The 18946-nt window shown below is 39.0% G+C and overlaps 1 protein-coding gene across 2 annotated transcripts in view; it reads left to right on the forward strand.

Moving 5' to 3' along the window:
* Window positions 1–18946, forward strand: part of mycbp2 (MYC binding protein 2) — a 191023-nt gene that overhangs the window by 102459 nt on the left and 69618 nt on the right. For both annotated transcript variants that reach the window (XM_078545962.1, XM_078545963.1), the window contains exons 38-50: window positions 1539–1681; window positions 5030–5130; window positions 5243–5461; window positions 6776–6998; window positions 8075–8193; window positions 15214–15301; window positions 15501–15550; window positions 15627–15799; window positions 15893–16037; window positions 17379–17585; window positions 17879–17934; window positions 18029–18144; window positions 18698–18795. In XM_078545962.1, the coding sequence (XP_078402088.1) occupies window positions 1539–1681; window positions 5030–5130; window positions 5243–5461; window positions 6776–6998; window positions 8075–8193; window positions 15214–15301; window positions 15501–15550; window positions 15627–15799; window positions 15893–16037; window positions 17379–17585; window positions 17879–17934; window positions 18029–18144; window positions 18698–18795 (1738 nt within the window). The remainder of the gene's footprint in view (window positions 1–1538; window positions 1682–5029; window positions 5131–5242; window positions 5462–6775; window positions 6999–8074; window positions 8194–15213; window positions 15302–15500; window positions 15551–15626; window positions 15800–15892; window positions 16038–17378; window positions 17586–17878; window positions 17935–18028; window positions 18145–18697; window positions 18796–18946) is intronic.

The following is an 18946-nucleotide window of genomic DNA, read 5'->3' on the forward strand; positions in this document are numbered from 1 at the left end:
ATGATGTGTTATGATAGTGCTCTTAATCACTGGAAGGGTGAGGAAACGTGGTTGAAGGGGATGAATCCCTTTGTTCAGTTCTTTCCTGAAGAAGTTGACTCTTGGCTTTGGATATGGTTCTATAAATACAAAGCAGTATTGCTCCAGTGCCCATCATTTGTGAGCACATATCATGTGTTGACAGACTATTGATCCATGGAAACCTGAGATCCAAGCCCTATCACAGTAATTAGGCGAAGAGTTACTAGGTAACTAAAGACCTAGAAAGTTTTTCAAGGTGGATGCGATAGAGGAAGTGCACTTTAGGAGAAGAATTGCAGAGAGCATGAAGTTGAAGGCTCCTGGAATACACTGCAAGGCAGGAGAATGGAAATAAGTGAAATGCTTATTTGGAGAGATGGTGCTGACACAATGGGCTGAATGGCCTTCTGTGCTGTAACAATTCTGTGGATTCAGTGATGGGATATAGGGAGAATGTATGAATAAAGTAGACATGACTTGAAAGCAGATTGAGAAAGATGGGACGAAGAAAACTAGAGGGAAGAGTGAAGTGAGGCCATGGTGTGATTAGTAGGTGAGAATTTTTCTCAGTGCTTTGGGCAAAGGGTGGGTCAAATTGGACAATGAGACAACAGAGTACAGTTTAGGATACAGATGGTAAAATTCCAGATGAGTGGCATTTTTATAAGGTTCTGCTAGGGAGTTCATGTTCGGGACGTTTGGCTGAATAGAACATTGAGGTGGCAAAAGGATGTTTGAGAGTTTCAGTAGTGATGAACTAAAATGGGCAATACCTGAGGTAGGAATGGCACTTTTTTTTTGTAGGGTACAAAGCTCAGCTCAGGAATGAACAAGACAGACTGCATGTTTCTTTGAGCCTGAGAAAGCAGCTGGGAGAATCAAGGTCAGGGCTTTAAGTTCATGGTGCTTTGGTCTTATTGTTAGTTGGTGGAAGTTCTGGCTGATCTTCAGAAAGGCAGTACAACGATGGTGAAGACCCCTTAAATTGACAACCATACGTGTGCATTTACAGTTGGAGTGGCTGATTAGCAATTAGGAGCAGGAACACCAGATTTTTCCCTCCCTAACATAGCAGTGTTAGCACAAATATTAGCATATAGCCCTATGACTCAGATCAGCTAGCCCACTGGGAATAAGTCCTGAGACCGCCAAGCCAGGATGGACCTCTAGGTAAATTCATGGACTGTGTTGGAGCCCAATTATATTTGCTGTGATAATGTTGATTAAAAGCATTTTTCTTGAATCTTTATTTCCTCCCACTGAGCTATTGATCACATTTTGTCAGGGGAAATCTCTGGTTTTAAAATCAGCTGTGGTCACATAAATTTTTCGATAAAATCTGCAGGAATTTTCTTGGCTGTACTAAATGTAGTAAGTCCTCCTTCAATGCAGTGACTGGCTATTTTCTGGTTTGTAGAGAACGGCTCTGATTAAATAGATTAAATAATTACAATGTACAGAAAATTAAATCTAATGAAATATTTCATGCCAGTGATACGTGTCCATTTAACTTTTAGAAGTGAGTTTGATGGGGATTTACAATCGCAGCTGCTTAGCAAGGCCAATGAGGAAGACAAAAATTGCAGCCGAGCCCTTTCTGTTGTTTCTGCAGTTGTTCGTGCGGCTAAGGATTTGTTGCATAGGGCCCTGGCTGTGGACGGTATGTATGCATTTTCTTAAATCAGTAACTTAAAAAATTTGTCTTTTGTGTATGGACTTTTTAAGGGGAAAATATTTGGCCTGAGCATGGTAGGTGAACTGATCTGAGGGAAATGAATTTGGCAGCTGCCGACTGTTCTTTGTTAAACAGGTGTTGGCAGCTTTTGCGAGCTTCATTTCATCGAATGCGTAGCAAAATGAATTTGAAGCTTTATACATTTGTCATACTCTCACGATGAGAAGCCATTTCAGACAGTTATTTGATATTGGTGCTGTTGAGAACACTAACGTAGTTTAGGGAGAATCCAGTGTTCTAAAAATATTAATGTTCTCCCTAAAATTGAAAGGACAGATTAAAAAGTGAGATGTTGTAAATCTTGATGAGACAAAAATAAACTCAGTAATTTTAACATCTGTGACTGTGCATGTTCCAACAATTATATACCCTCAAACTGTACAACAGTTATGAATATTTGTCAACAGTGCTTTGGGAAAGAGATTAGCAAACCTCACCTTAAAAGCAAACTCATTTTTGATTTGGCGCACAAGTTGTCCAGTTCACAAGCTTTCCTTAATTTTGTTGAAATTTATTTTTTGTGAACTTTATTTGTCTCCGAAAATCCCGCTGCGAAATCTTAAGTCCTGCCATCATTTAGTCAATGTGTAAAGGCACAAGGGTACCATATAATTTAGAGAATAAGTGTTCAGTCTGTGTATGCAATCATTTCATTTGGGATTAAGATCTTAGCGGAAACCAATAGCTAAAATGAGGTTAACAATCAAGTAGCGGAGCATGTTTTTGTATTTATTCGTTGGTAACCTCATTTTGCTTGTGCATTTGCCACTTGTTGATCAACATCCAGAAATCAGCTGGAGTATATTATTTTGTATTGACTTCTGAACTTTGTGTTCCAACCTAAGGATATAAGTCACCTATTTCCAGTTTTAGTACTATTTTGTTTTTCTCTTTTATTAGATGTCTGCAAAATAGGATTAGTGTTAAACTACCTTTATGAAGCAATCTATCTGTCATTGATCTGTCAAAAAACCCTCCATAGCTTTGTTCTGAATTGGATTGTAGCTGTATTTAGTTTTGTTCCCTTATTTTTGTGTTCTTTCTGTTGGGACCTTAATACTGTCGCCTTAGGAAAGAGTTGCTATGACCCACAATGAGGACATTCATATAGCTGAATAGAGGATGATTCCTGACCATTCAGTCTCTGAAGTAGCACTGTCCCAGCATTATCATATTTGTATATAAAAGTTAAATGTCCAAAGATGGATAACCTCATTGCACCTAACCTGGATGAACTTATTATAATTTGATACAGACTAGATAAATATGGTATTTTTATCCTTGGTGTTTATGAATTTAATCTTTATTATGGGGTAAATTCATAGCACCGTTTGAATATCACCTACCAATCCACCTGCCAGGCCAATTTTTATTTTAAGTTACAGAAACCAGAATTTTTCTTGTTAAAAAGAAGGGTCCTGCTCTAATCAAACCCAACTTGCAATCCAGTCATAAGACGTAGGAGCAGAAGTAGGCCATTTGGCCCATTGAGTCTGCCCCACCATTCAATGAGATCATGGCTGATCTGATAATCCTCAACTCCACTTTCCTGCCTTTTCCCCATAATCCTTGAATCCCTTACTGATTAAAAATCTGTCTATCTCAGCCTTGAATATACTTAATGACCCAGCCTCTCCAGCCCTCTGCGGTAAAGAATTCCACAGATTGACTAGAGAAGAAATTCCTCCTCATGTGTTTTAAGTGAGCGCCCCCTTACTCTGAGATTATGCCCTCTGGCCGTAGACTCTCCCACAAGGAGAAACAACTTCTCAGCATCTACCCTGTCAAGCCGCCTAAGAATCTTATGTATTTCAATAAGGTCACCTCTCATTTTTCTATACTCCAATGAGTACATGTCCAACCTACTCAACCTCTCCTGACAAGAAAATCCCTCCGTACCCAGGATCACCTTTGTGAACCTTCTCTGGACTGCCTTCAATGCCTGTATAGCTTTCCTTAGATAAGGGGACCAAAATTGTTCACAGTATTCTAGGTGTGGTCTAACTAGTGCCTCATAGTTTTAGCAAGACTTCCCTATTTTTATACTCCATTCCCTTTGACATAAAGGCCAACATTCCATTTGCCTTCCTATTACCTGTTGAACTTGTATGTTAGCTTTTTGGGATTCATGCACAAATCCCAAATCCCTCTATGCTGCAGCCTTTTGCAGTCATTCTCCATTTAAATAATATTCAGCTCCTCTATTCTTCCTGCCAAAGTGCATAGCCTTACATTTTCCCACATTAGATTCCGTCTGCCAAGTTTTTGCCCATTCACTTAACCGGTGTATGTCCCTCTGTGGACTCTTTGTGTCACCCTCACCACTTGCCCTCCCACCAATTTTTGTGTCAAACTTGGCAATAGTACATTCACTTCCCTCATCTAAGTCATTAATATATATTGTAAATAATTGAGGCCCCAGCACTGACCCCTGTGGCACTCCACTAGTTACAGGTCGCCATCCTGAAAATGCCCCCCTTATTCCAACTCTGTCTTCTATTAGTTAGCCAATCCTCCATCCATGCTAATATATTTCCCCCAACATCATGGGCTCTTATCTTATTAAGTAGCCTTATGTGCGGTACTTTATCGAACACCTTTTGGAAATCCAAATATATTACATCTGCTGGTTCCCCTTAATCTATCCTGCTTGTTACCACCTCAAAGAATTCTAATAAATTTGTTAGGCATGATTTCCCCTTCATGAAGCCATGCTGACTCTGCTTGATTAGATTATGTATTTCTAAATGCTTTGTTATTACAGAATTTGGTTTGCAGGTTTTCAAGGTGGGCTATTGTTTACTATTCACTGAACTAGACGGGGTCTCAGGGCCACCTTGTGCATCTTCCCTGAGAAGAGCATTTGCCAAAGGCAAGGTGTGCACTATCTGCTTGAATCTTCGCTGGCACAATGTACATTGAACAAAATTTAAATACGTTTGACATAGGAAGTCATTGAGGCTTCTCTTCCATTTATCTATAATCACAGCTTTCTTTTGATTATACTGATTTGGGTTATACAGTCTCAGTTTAGCTGGTGGCTTATTGGAAAGGCTGTGGTACAGTAGTAGAAATATTAACCATGGTCATTATGTGCACCGCTTGTAAGGAGGTTGAGTCAGGCTGCAGAGAAGCAAGAAAGCCGCCTAGTTCACAAATACCTTTCTGTACAGTGCATTTTAGGTAATGCTACTGACTTGTGTTAAAATCAGCAAACTGTTATGTTTTACTCACAAGCTGAGAATGGATAAAGTGATGTATATTTTTATTTAGCTGAAGATATTCCAGAACTACTCAGCTCTTCCAGTCTATTGTCTATGCTGCTTCCGCTTATTTTGGCTTACATTGCACCAGTGGCTGCTAATGTTCCAAAAGTAAGTAATTCTCATAATTCAACATAATTAATGTTGATTTTATTATCATGTACTTATTCTCAATCTCAATTATTCCTTTGAGTTTTACAGAATGTAACTTTTTTTTGAATAGGCTGCAGTTGAAGTTTTTGGCCTTGTACAGGAGCTCCTGCCTCCAGTCGCAACATTAAACCAAAAATATGCTCCGCCTGCCTTCAATCCCAATCAGTCCACAGACAGTGCAACAGGGAATCAGCCTGAACAAGGCCTTTCTGCTTGTACTACTTCTAACCATTATGCTGTTGTGGAGAGTGACCATCCTTATAAACCAGCTGGTGTCAGTCAATTAAAGGTATATACCAGATAAAACTGTATTGCAGATGTGTGATTAAAAAATAACAACCAACCTTCTAATTAAAAACTCCTGTCTATGGATGTCCATAGCGTCAGACCTTTTGAGCTAAGAGCAGCTTCATTTGGGGCAAAATTGAACTTATCAATATCAATTAATATCAATGAAAATTCTTTACTCCTTATATTGGCAATCTCCCTTGATAAGTATCTGATAAGTGGGATTGAAAATTATAAGAACGGACCTAAGTGAATGATGTATTTTGTTTTATTCATTTATGGGATGTGGACACTGCTGGCTAGGCCAGCATTTATTGCTCATCCCTATTTGCCATTGAGAAGGTGATGGTGAGCTGCCGCCTTGAACCGCTGCAGTCCACGTGGTGTAGGTACACCCACAGTGCTGTTAGGGAGGGAGTTCCAGGATTTTGACCCAGCGACGATGAAGGAACGACAATATATTTCCAAGTCAGGACAGTGAGTGGCTTGGAGCCAGGTGGTGGTGTTTTAGATGCTAAGGGTCTGGTTTCCCTTGGCTGGAGAGGCTAAAATTAAGGGTCGTAGCCTCTGGATAAGGGGTTGGGCCATTTAGTGCAGAAATTAGATATTTCTTCACTCAGAGGAATCTTTGGAATTCTCTACCATAGAGCCCTCTGGATGTCCGTGCATTAAGTGTATTCAATACTGAGATTGTTAGACTTTTGGGCACTAGGGGAATCGAGGAATATGGGGATAGATGGAAAAGTGGATTTAAGGTAGAAGATCAGCCTTGACTTTTTTTTTAATGGTGGACAAGCTCGAAGGGTCGTATGGCTACTGGCTAGTCTGATTTATCATTTTCTTAGTGTCAAGCATAATAGTTCTTGACCTGATGAGGCTTTGGAAATGTAAAAATACAGCTCATCGAGTGCTTGGTGTAGGATGTAAGGCTAAATGGTAAACTGGAAATCTCACTTAGTTTGTCTTGGGGAACAGGGTGGTAGAACCATGGTTCAGATGATCATAAAGGTTGAGTAGTATGAAAAATCAGTTTGCCAATATTTTATAAGAATAAGCTTGGTGTGCTAAATGTCCCTTTATTGTGCTTTGCAGAGTGTAATATTTGCTACTGTCAACCATTCTTCTGACCTGTGAAATTTGTGCTGAATTACTGTAGTAAGCAAAGATTGTAAAGATTGCTCAAATATATTTTAATTAAAATCCTTATGAAGGCAACCATCTCATTCATTTGGGCTAGCCTAAAACTCCCATCCTAAGATCCTTCAAATAGCTGTCATTTGAAAGATCAAAATAATAGTGCTTGTTTCTTATTTAGGTAACTTTTCCAGATTGTGTCAGGTGGATGACTATTGAGTTTGACCCATTGTGTGGTACTGCACAGCCAGAGGATGTGCTCCGTTTGCTGATTCCGAATAAAACTTTCCAAAGTTCAGGATTTGGGCCAAAAAATACAAGCCATGATGGTCTTAATTCGTGGATAGAATTGAAAAAGTTTTCTGGTTCTGCCGGATGGCCGACTACAGTTCTTGTTTTACCAGGTATGGGGGGGGGAGAAAATTCTCCGTTTTTTTTTTTACAGATGAATTTTGGTTATGCTATGTTTTATCTTTTATATAGGGCACTGCTGTAATTTTTAAATTCAAAGGGATGGCTATAAAGTTTCCACTGCAAGCAGCAGGATAAAGCCAGTTGTTTGGTGAATTGCTGCCTTGCCACGATAGAGCCTCCAGCCTTCTTGTTAAAAGGAACATAATAATTTGACAAATCCAATTGTTGCAATTTAGCTGGTTCTCAAAGCCTCACACCACAAGTAGAGACCACATCTATAACCTTGCCTGTTCTGAAATATTACTTAATAATGCTTGACTGACATCTCTGTGGCCAACAATAGAAACTTCAGTTCAAAAGCCCAATCAGACTCGAGTACCTTTGAGATCTTTTTTGTTTAACATCTCTGGATTTTGAATATCCCTTGTCAAGGCCTTGTCTCCACTGGATGCAATATATTTAGGTAATGAATGTGGCACTTGAGCCACAAGGTATGGGTGGAGTGAAGGAAAAATCTCATATCTTTATAATTGGACCTTTGAGAGTTGGGGAGCACAAAGCAATCTTTTGTAAAACTAAAAAACACAGCGAAATGAAGAATAATTGGGAAATTTAAAAAATGAACAAAGCAAGTGCTTTATATGCAGGATGTTAATACCCATCCTTATACTTTCCTGAATTCCTATGCTGTCAAATATTAGAATTCAATGCAACATTTTACTTGGTGTATCTCATTATTAGGTAGTATTTTAATATTTGCCTTAGTTAAGAGTTTTGTAATAACACTCCTTACGTTACTTTACAAATATGAAAAATAATTCTCTTTTGAGAAATTGGATATTGAAAACCCTTGTGCCACATCAAAACCATTTTATCTTCAGTGGAACTGTGCTCTAAGAATAGAATTAAGCTGGTGAGTATGGGGCACTGTTTTGCTGGTGGCTGTGCGGGAGAGAGAAGACTACTGTTTTATGGCAAATCTACTACATGCAAGCAGTGTTGGGTCAGGGCCTTTTACTTCACAAAATCATATTTTGAGTTTTAGATTTAAATGTGATTTTTCTAGGAAATGATGTCATTTTCTCTTTGGAGACTGCATCGGACTATGTGAAAGATGAGAAGGCCTGTTTTTATGGTTTCAAGTGTGTTGCTGTCGGTTATGAATTCAGTCCTGGACCTGATGAGGTAATTTTTTGATATCTGATGGAGTATTTAACAAGGGAACATATTCTGTAATAGAGCTGGTAAAACCTTGAAAATTTTGCTTTGTAGAAATCAAACCTTAATTAAAGTTTCATCAGTAAGTGCTGTATTGAAATTAATGGAAAATACTAATCAAGGTGAGAACAAATTTTTAAAAACAAATCCGAATTTATTTGCTAAAATTGCAAAACTATTTGCTTAAATTACAAAACTAACTTTTTACTGAATATTCCTTCAAGGCCAACACAAATAGTAAAGTAGTGTGAGATGTTTCAGAGGCTACTACTAATATGTCTTGAAATATCAAACCAGTATAAACAGACACTTAGGAAAAAAAAGGCACTTAATTGAGTAACCCAAATAACTTAAATGGTAAGACATAAAAGCGGTACTTTGAAACCAAATTACATGCCACAAATAACCTTCAATCCACCAAATCCTTTTACAACTTAAAACGTGGCAGAACTATCTACCTCAGCTTCAGTTTTCATTCAGGTGCCGATTGCGCTGGGCTCCAACATGTAATGTAATTGTCTGCCTCCACCCAGTGATGTAACCTCTACCGGGGCAGAGAACTGGGAGCAGTTGGTGTCTGGAACAATCAGCGTGGGTGCCTCAAGTTGGCAGTTGGGGGCGGCATGAGAGGTGCCTTGGGAATTGAAAGGGGTGGGTGGGGTCAAGGCAATGGAACTGAGGGTGAGGGTTTGTTACGATCCCAGCTGAGGTTACCCTAGGACAAGCCTGATCCCAGAGTGGAATCCAGCTTGATAGATCCTAACTTTTGTTTGTTGAGATAAGTGGAGAGTAGCTACTGAACTGAGGCACGGGAGTCAGCTGATGAACTTTTAACAAAAGAATAAAACATTTAACTAGAAAAGATGAACTATATTACAATACTCCTTCACCCACAACTATACCTTTACAGATGTATACAGATTTGTAAGGATAACACAAGCTACAAAAACTATCTTGTACTCTAATGTCCACAGTAAGCACACAGTCCATGTAAACCTATGACATCCTGTGGTCAGACACCACAGAAGGCATTTGATAAGCTGCCACATAAAAGGTTATTGCACAAGATAGGAGTTTACGATATTGGGGGTAATGTATTAGCATGGATTGAGGATTGGTTAACACACAGAAGACAGAGTCGGAATTAATGGGTCTTTTTCAGATTGGAATGACGTAACTAGTGGAGTGCCACAAGGATCAGTCCTAGGGCCTCAACTATTTACTATCTATATTAATGACTTGGAGGAGGGGGCAGAGTGTAATGTATCCAAATTTGCTGGTGATACGAAAATAGGTGGGAAGGCATGTTGTCATGAGGACGTAAGGAACCTCCAAGGGGATATAGGTTGAGTGATTGGGCAAAAACTTGGCAGATGGAGTTTATTGTAGGAAAGTGTGAGGTCATGCACTTTGGTCGGAAAAATCAAAAGGCAGACTATTATTTAAATGGAGAGAGACTCCAAAAAAAGTGCAGCACAGAGGGATTTGGGTGTTCTCGTGCATGAAACACAAATGCTAGCATGCATGTGTAGCAAGTAATTCAGAAAGCAAATGAAATTTTGAACTGTATTGCTAAGGGGTTGGAGTTTAAAAATAGGGAAGTCTTGTTACGACAGTACAGGGTGTTGGTGAGACCACACCTGGAGTACTGTGTACAGTCTTGGTCCACGTATTTAAGAAAGGATATACTGGCATTAGAGGCAGTTTAAAAGAGATTCGCTAGGCTGATTCCTGGGATGAAGGGGTTGACTTATCAAGAATGACTAAACAGGGTTAGGCCTTTATTCATTAGAGTTTAGAAGAACAAGGGATGATATTATTGAAACGTACAAGATTCTGAGGGAGCTTGACAAGGTGGATGTTGAGAAGATATTTTCGCTAGTGGGGGAATCTCAAACTAGGGGATATAGTTATAGAATAAGGGCAGTCATTTAAAACTGAGATGCGAAGGAATTTCTTCTCAGAGGGTAGTGAATGTCTGGAATTCAGTACCTCAGAGTTGTGGAGGCTAGATCACAAAGCATTTAAAGAGGTGGTAGATAAATATTTGAAGTATCATGGAGTTGAGAGTTATGAAGAGCTGGCACGAAACAGGAGTTGAGGCCTGAGGCAGATCAGCCATGATCTTATTGAATGGCGGGGCAGGCTTGAGGGCCTGCTCCTGTTCCTATTTCTTATGCTCTTACACTCTGAAACCAAGTGACAGATGCCATCTCATACAGATGCTTTGGATCTCTCCCTCAACTCTTCCCAGGCGCTTATCACACCGTGAGCCAACCAATCTCACTGAATTCCGTCATTCACATGAAGGTTTCCATTCTCCACTCTCCAAGGCCTCGCCTTGGAATCTTCTCCCAAACCAACACTTTCTCTCAGGCACCTTCCGCAAGGGTTCACCTCCAGGGTTTCAAACTCTCCTTCTGATGTCCCTCTTCCCTGCGGCCACCCCATGCATTCAAACTGCCTTCCACACACTGTCTTTCTGACTCAGCCATCAACAGTACAGCACTGCTTTGCATTCCCATAGCAAAGAGTTATAGACCGTCAATTGTCTCTTTGGACCTTCTTGCCACTTGCAAGCTGTTCTCGCTTTAAATCTGCTTTTCTACAGCTTTTGTCTCTTTTAAGTCTGAAGCATGAAGCCTTTCCCTCTGCCACTCGCACTTAACTTCATTAACAGGACCTTTTCCCAGGTTCATGTCCTTCCCTTGACTAGACAGTGGTCTTTGAACTTTCCCCTCTTCCACTCTCCTGGATTTTTAGAGTTTTTCTTTAGCCTGGGACTGGCTAACTGCTCCCTTTGCTCCAGTCTCTCCTGGCAGCAACTTTCAGAAGCAACTGCATCTAACAGCTTCCAAAACAACTGTTTCTCTTCTCTGTCTGTGAGAGGGACCTGCCTCTCTGGCACCCTTTTGCTAGGCAACATTCCAATATTTCTACCCTTCTATGTTTACCTTTTTTTTAGGGGTCGTAAAACTCCTCATTAAAAATGCAAGCACCTTTTTAAAGTGAAACTAAAACTCCATTTGACCTTTCTTAACACACATACAGAAATACAAATCAAACTTAAACTTTAAAGTTAATTCTCATTCCTAACACCCACAAATACAAATATAACTTAGTTAAACTATCTCTATTTCCTAACAGGGTTTAAGAGTCTGGGAAATTGTGGCTCGGAGGGATGAGAATGGGGACTCGGTGGGGTGTGGAGTGAGATGGAGACAATGAAATGTGGGATGGGGACCAGGAGTCAGATGACAAGATCTCACCTGGTCAAACCTCCAGGATTATCTTCAATTAGTTTTGGTAACCCTATTCACCCGTTTCCCGAATCAAAAAAGTGCATGCATGTTCTTCCCTGCTCCTGCAGTATGTCCATTCACACTCTTTATGCTGGCAGCTCCTGTCCCCCCACCCCATGCCCTATCTTTGTCGTCTTTCTCTTGGCTTCTGATTGTGCAGCAGTTTGGAGGAGCTTTGGGTTTTGGAATGGAGGTAGATGACTGTTCCTCCACCATGAGTCCCAGCTATTGGTCAGTCATCCTGCAGGTTTCATTCCTATGCTTAATGTGAGCTGTTGTGTTCTTAGCCCCACCCCTAAATGTCCTCACTCTCTTCTGACACTTTCCTTTGGAAGCTTCAATATATTAGCAGAACCTGTTATCACGTTTCCCCCTCTCTTTTGTGCTGTGACTGCCTCAGTGTTGGTAAGTAGGACTGTGATACGCAGTTCTTATTGAAGTTGCACTCTGTTACAAGTGAGAGCAGTTGGAAATGAAACAGAACTGTAGACTGCCAAGCTGTTTGAACGGAGCTGAACGCTGGTATGAGAGGGGAGAGCTTAGCATTATTGCATTTGATTAGGTGCTGATCATAATTGCAGCTGCTTCAAAATATTGGGAACATTTTTACAGTACACGATGGTCATTTTGAAAACAAGGCAGCTGATGCCAGCCCCTAAGGTGCTGGTAATTTGCAGATTTCACTGTATATCATATATTTATTTGTTGTATAAGTCTTCATATAAGGGAGGAATAATAGAATTAGTAAATGGACCATCTGCGAAGTTCACATTCTGGTACTAAATTCATTGTTCATTTCCAGATTATTGCCTCGGGGTTTGTTTCAGCTTAGTTACCTTGAAGTCTGTGCATTTTTTATATATGTCAGCATTCCTATGGAGTTTTAGCGCAGCATTGAAATGTTTTGTATCTTGGAGCAGTTTTCTGCTATTATGTTTTTGTAATTCACTCAGTGGCGCATCACAACAGCAGCAAATTTTCATCAAACTGAGGTCTTGGACCTGGAGTTGTTTAAGAGCAGCCAGCTGATGTAGTTTCTGTACTTTCTCTTTTTGGGCATCTATACTCCCTGAATGTCTGTCTGCACTTGACACCACCTATTAGAATGTTGCTGGCATAAATAAATCTAGTGTAGTCCTTTTTGATTTTTAACTGTTGAAGAATACCAGTATGCAGTTTCGTATTACTCCTCCTTCAGATCTGTTTTTCCTGCACTCAGTGATCAAAGTGATGAGTTTAAACCTGGTTTACCAATGTGACATGTTAATAGCCAATGGTTTGTTCTGAATCCAGAATTTTTTTAATGATCTTCTTTAGTGCCATCAATAGCCAAGAATCTAGCAAGACAACTCGTACTTCCTGACCCTGTTCAAAATCATGTCTCGACTTGGTTCTTAATGGAATATTCTGCTCCAATCCCTGTTGTGTTTCATGAATCAACTGTTTATAAGATAACTTGTATTTGAAGTACAAAATTCGATTGTGTTAAATTGTAAATCTTGCTTCAGTGGTAACACGCCCCCAAGTCAGAAGATTTGTGCATTCTAACCCTGTTCCACAGGCTTGCACACATAATCCAGGCTGAAATTTCAGTGCAGTACTGAGCCGTCGATTTCTGTATGAAATCTTGAACTGAGGTCCCTCTGCCCCTTCAGGTGGACATGAAAAATTCCGTTGCACTATTTGAAGAAGAGCAGAGGAGTTCTCCCAAAGCCCTGGTCAACATTCAACCTCAATTGTCATACAGTCAAGTAGTGTCAGCATGATTTTATGGAAGGAGAAAGGGAAAAATTTATTAGAAATCTTTGCTGATGTAGCAACAAGGTGGATAATGGCGAACCAGTAAATGTAATGTATTTGGAACTCCAAAAGGCAATCGACAGTGCCCCATAAAGGGTTACTGCACAAGATAAGAGCTCATGATGTTGGGGCTAATATATTAGCATGAATAGACCATTGCTTCCTGTTCATTAGCCAGAGTCGGGATAATTGGGTCACATTTAGGTTGGCAAACTAACAAGTGGAGTGTCACAGGGATCAGCTATTTGTAGTCAATATTAATGATTTAGATGAAGGGACCGAATGTATTGTAGCCAGATTTGCTGACAATACAAAGGTGGATAAGAAAGCAAGCTGTCAGGAGGGCACGGAGTCTGCAAAGGGATGTAGATATTTTGTGAGTGGGCAAAAATTTTGCATTTGGAATATAATGTGGGCAAATATGAGGTTGCCCACTTTAGTGGGAAGAATAGGAAAGTAGCATATTATCTAAATGGAGAGGAACTGCAGAATGCTGCAGTGCAGAGGGATCTGGATTTCATCATACATGAATCTCAAAAAATTAGCATACAAGTACAGCAAGTAATTTGGAAGGCAAATTAAATGTTAGCCTTTATTACAAGGGGGAGAGAGTATAAAAAACAGGGAAGCCTTGCTACAATTGTACAGTCATTGGTGAGACCGCACCTCGAATACTGTGTACAATTTTGGTCTCATCATGTATCTCATTGCTGTTTGTGAGGTTGCTGCCTGCAAGTTGGCAGCTGCATTCCCCTACATTACAGCAGTGACTACGCTGCAAATGTACTTTGAAGCAGCTTGAGTTGAGAAAGGTGTTAAGTGAAGTCATCTCCTTTATTGGATTCTAGTCTGATGGGAAGGAAAAATGTAGGCTTCAGGCCAAGTATTAATCTCATGTCATTGTATAGGTCTGGATATCTGTCTCCTGTGTAAACTCCTTCTTGGAGCCTTAGCAAGCGTCCACAGACTTCCTCGACCTACTGTGGCTTATATAAGAGATGAATCAGTTTGCATGTACTCCAAGAGAGAGTGATCATATTTAATTAATTCTTCTGTAGATTTCCAAGTGAAGACCAATTGAAGCAGATTTTATTCCTGTGTCTGATGTCCAAGTAAATCATTTTTAGCGTGATCACTGAAAGAGTTGAAAATTAATGGTTCTTCTTTGTGAATGTTGGTTGCATGTGTTGTGACTACTTAGGTTCAATCTTTGTACTAGGTAGATGACTTTCAGTTCAATCAACTCTCAATTTTGGGTAGCCCCTAACGTTTCTAAGCAGGGAAGTTTATCTTTCTATTGGAGCAGTACTGTGTGAATATCCTATGATATGTGAAAGAAAGATGAATGAGAAAGAGGTTATAAATCTTTAGTATCTATTTTGAACTCTGACATTTTCCACACACTGGGTTCCTTTGTTTCCTCATCTCTTTCTAGCCCTGACACACAGTAATCTCCTTGTACAGAGATTGGAACAAATTTGAGTGTTGCGCATTTGTTATCTTAGCCTGCTTTCTTGCAGCTAGTTAGGATAGATAAATTTATAATATTTTGGAGGGAAATGCTTATCAGTGTATGAATCCTGCAGAATAAAAAGTTTTCTACTTTTGTGGCATATTGTTATTCAAAATTCCCAAGATCTAATCAGATGCTGCATAAAGCTCCTTCTATAATTAAAATCAATGTTTTTAGAGGGAATATTAAGTCATAACGTATCCTCTAAACTCAGTTTCCTAAACCTTCTGAAGCCTGTGCCAGCACTTCGGAGAAGTAACCTGCCAATTGTGTTAATCCTTGTAACTGCCATTATTATTACCCCCATGATAATTTTTTAAGTTGGATATTTGCTAAAACCAAAAACACTGCAAAAATATATCTGTTTTGCAGGGAATCCTACAATTGGAAAAGGAATTGGCATACCTTGGAAGTATGTGTGCGGCATCACTAATGAAAAAAGACCTCGCACTTCCTGTTGGTATGGACGCTTACTTTTGTCAGTCAAAAATGAATATTGATGAGGGCTTTGTACAAAATTTTGACCTTATTGTCTTTTGGGATCCATTATAGATTATTGCTGAATAATGGGCCTTAGTACATGGACTAAGACTAATAAAGTTAATTATGTAAAAGCAAAGTTGTGCTGCTATTCTATTAAATTACCTTTGTTTTGACAGGCAATGAACTGGAGGAAGATCTTGAAATTCTTGAAGAATCAGCTCTGCAGGTGAGCTCTCAATTGCTATATTTAAATTACTGACCATTTTTCTTAATCTTGCTCACCTGTGTTTTCCTTCTACCAGGTTTGTAAAAACCATGCTGGTTTGTTAGGAAAAGGCCTTGCTTTGTCGCATTCACCGACTATCTTGGAGGCACTAGAAGGTAATCTTCCCCTCCACCTGCAGAGCAATGAGCATTCTTTCTTAGAGGACTTCATTACCTGCTTACCTGGGTCTAGTGGTGGACGACTTGCAAGGTAATACATACATAATGCATAAAATACTATGATCTTGCATATACTTTTGTTAAAGTTTGTATGTAAATTCTGTTACTTCTTCCATGATGTTAGGTGGCTTCAACCAGATTCTTATGCAGACCCTCAGAAAACTTCGCTGATATTGAATAAGGACTACATCAGGTGCGGCTGGCCTGCTACCATCACAGTTCAGACTAAGGACCAATACGGAGATATAGTTCATGTTCCAAACCTGAAGGTATAACGTAATCTGGAAATGGGTGACCAAAGAACAAACTTAATATTTTGAAAACACAAAGTTGTGATTTAAAAATCCATGCATATTGAAGAGTTGAAAACATGCTATCTGGATGACGCAAGTGAATGGGAAACACTTTGGTACTGAATATAAATTCCTAATTTCAACTGAGAATTTTCTGCAGGTCCTGTGAGTCAGTGATGCTTGAAAGTTCACAAATAGTGCTTTTCTTTAAGCACCTGGATTTTTTTCATGAAATTAGCATTTAAACATTACTGTGGCTGGCTTATGCACCACTGTTATATTCATTGTATTTACATTATATTAGTTTGATGTAGTTAGGCTTTCTGAAGACTTTTAATATCAACACTCCCAAGTCCCCTTTTCTGTGTGGCTCTAAATATCTTCCTGTAGACAACCCGTGTTTTGTCAAATATAAATGCAGCCAAAGAAAATTTGTTCCAAAATAGTTTCCCTATGTGTAACTGTAAATTGGAGTTTACAATGAAAGATAACAATGCTATTCATGGTTATGTTCAACTTACATATCAGTTAAAAGTTCTTTATTTATCCAAGAGAGTTTTTAGTATACCTGTGTGATGCCTCATTCAAAGGAGTAATATAACTCAAAACTACTAATTTTTAAATAGTGTAAGATTTGCAAATATCCTGCTTTGAGAAATATTTTTATTTACATTAAATTTGCAGAGTTATATCAGTCCTTTTTTTTACTTCTTAAAAATTGGAAATAATAGATTCAATAATTGCACAGGGCATGTTGGAGCTTTTTTTTTTAGACGTCTAGTTTGAAAACAAATTGTCAACTTTGAGAGTGAATTGTATTTTATAGTTTAGAAACTATTAGAAACTCTAAATATGCCAGAAGCAATTAGTATAATTAATTAATCCCGCATCTGAGCTTCCAGCTTGAGTGCTGCAACAGCACTTGTTAAAAAAAAATGCAGCCCATTGGTGCTTATTTTGCTGTACAGAACTGGAACAAACAAAGTTTAAAGATGCTGCCCAATTTTATTTCTTGATTTACTCTTTTCCCTGGCCCTTTAATTCCCTGTCAGCATGGGAATAGTGTAGTATAACTACAATGAAATTCATTATGCAAAATGAGGGGCTCCTCTGACGAAAAATATGCCATGTTGCAAGTCTGATGAAGTCTCCTGCATTGACATGCAATTTCTTTGAGCCGATAATTGAAATTTGTAATTTTCTCAAGTGGCTATTTTTAGAGTTGAGATGCTTCTTGTGCTTGTACCCATCAAAAGTAATGGGGAAAAAAATGGTCTCTGTACAATCTTGGTTATTTTTTTGTCTATTTTTTAACAGGTTGAGGTGAAAGCTGTTCCACTTTCTCAGAAAAAGTCTGTGCAGCAGGAGAACACTAAAAAACTGCATCGTATCCCTGGCAGTCCACCAGTTCTTGTTTCAAGTACTGATATGACATTTGGTGGATTGCCATCTCCCAAACTGGAAGCATCTTATGAGCCAATGATAGTAAAAGAAGCTCGATATACTGCAATCACTATGATGAAGGTAGTTATATACTTTCTCAACATTTTGCTTTCACCACAAATTGTTCCCTCATCAATAGGCATCTTTACTGATCTATTTAACTAGCTCCAGTGAGATACAGAATAATTATCACTTCAGATTTGGTCCTCTGGCTTGGTTTAAACTGGAAAGCTAGTGTTTAAGGAGTTGGCTTAAGCATGTTTCTGCCAGCATGTTGGTCTGACGCATTGGGCAGGCTGATCTCTTACAGCAGTGTTGAACCATCTTACGATATACTTGCTTGTATATGTGACATTACATTCCTCTTCACACAGGCATATGAAAGCTATTCATTTGAAGAGCTTCGATTTGCATCTCCCACCCCTAAGAGGTAAAATGAAAACAAACATAAACCTAAGAATATTGGTCCAAAGTACCTCCAAAACTATTGGCTTTATTGACGAATTTACTGATTAACTTTATAGGCCAAGTGAAAATATGCTAATTCGGGCTAATAATGATGGAACCTACAGTGCAAACTGGACACCTGGAGCTGTGGGTCTTTACAGTATCCATGTCACAATAGATGGGATCGAAACAGGTAAATTTATTATCTGTTACATTAATAGCTACAAGCAGATCACAATGAAGGAATACAGTTCAGGAATTCGATATAACTTCCGTAAAGGCCTTTAGATGAATTTGAAGCTACTTTCAGCTTGCTTTTTGCCATTTTATTCTTGAGGTCATTGCATTGCTTTTCTTCCAGCAGAACTTTGGAAGTTTGATGCACTGTGTGGTCTAGTAAAATACAGCATTTATTTGAAGCAAATTTTTGGTTTTGCAATTTTGGGTCTATTTTTATGTCAACGATAATTAATTTGCAACGTGTTGTGTAGCATGAAAACTAGGTTCTTCACTGAGGTTATGGATGTCAGTTTGTATTGATTATCTGCTGATTCTATGGTGCCGTCTTTCATTATATTAAACCGCTTACTTCTAAACCGTTTTAACAACCTTAGTTCCAAACTCCCCATCCTCTTACAGAAATACCAAGATTTTTAAGAGTGGCTTGTAGTTTTATAATTTTTCTCCTTGATGTGCAATATGTTTAGATGTTAGCTTGAAGTTTGTTGTTTGTTCTCGTTTTACAGATGCTGGCCTAGAAGTAGAAGTGAAAGACCCACCAAAAGGGATGATACCACCAGGATCTCAAATGGTCAAACCAAAGGCCGAACCGCAACCGAGCAAGGTATGATGTCGGTGCGCGAATTATTAAATACAATAACACAGCATAACTGAGTTTTGCTGCAGTAAGATTGCTGGCACTTCAATGTTCTTATTGTAAAGGTATTGTAAATAGCAGAATATGATTTGCAGGTGTTCACACTATTCAGGTATTT

The sequence above is a fragment of the Cetorhinus maximus genome, chromosome 7 (genome assembly GCF_964194155.1).
Source record: "Cetorhinus maximus chromosome 7, sCetMax3.hap1.1, whole genome shotgun sequence".
Taxonomy (NCBI): Eukaryota; Metazoa; Chordata; class Chondrichthyes; order Lamniformes; family Cetorhinidae; genus Cetorhinus; species Cetorhinus maximus.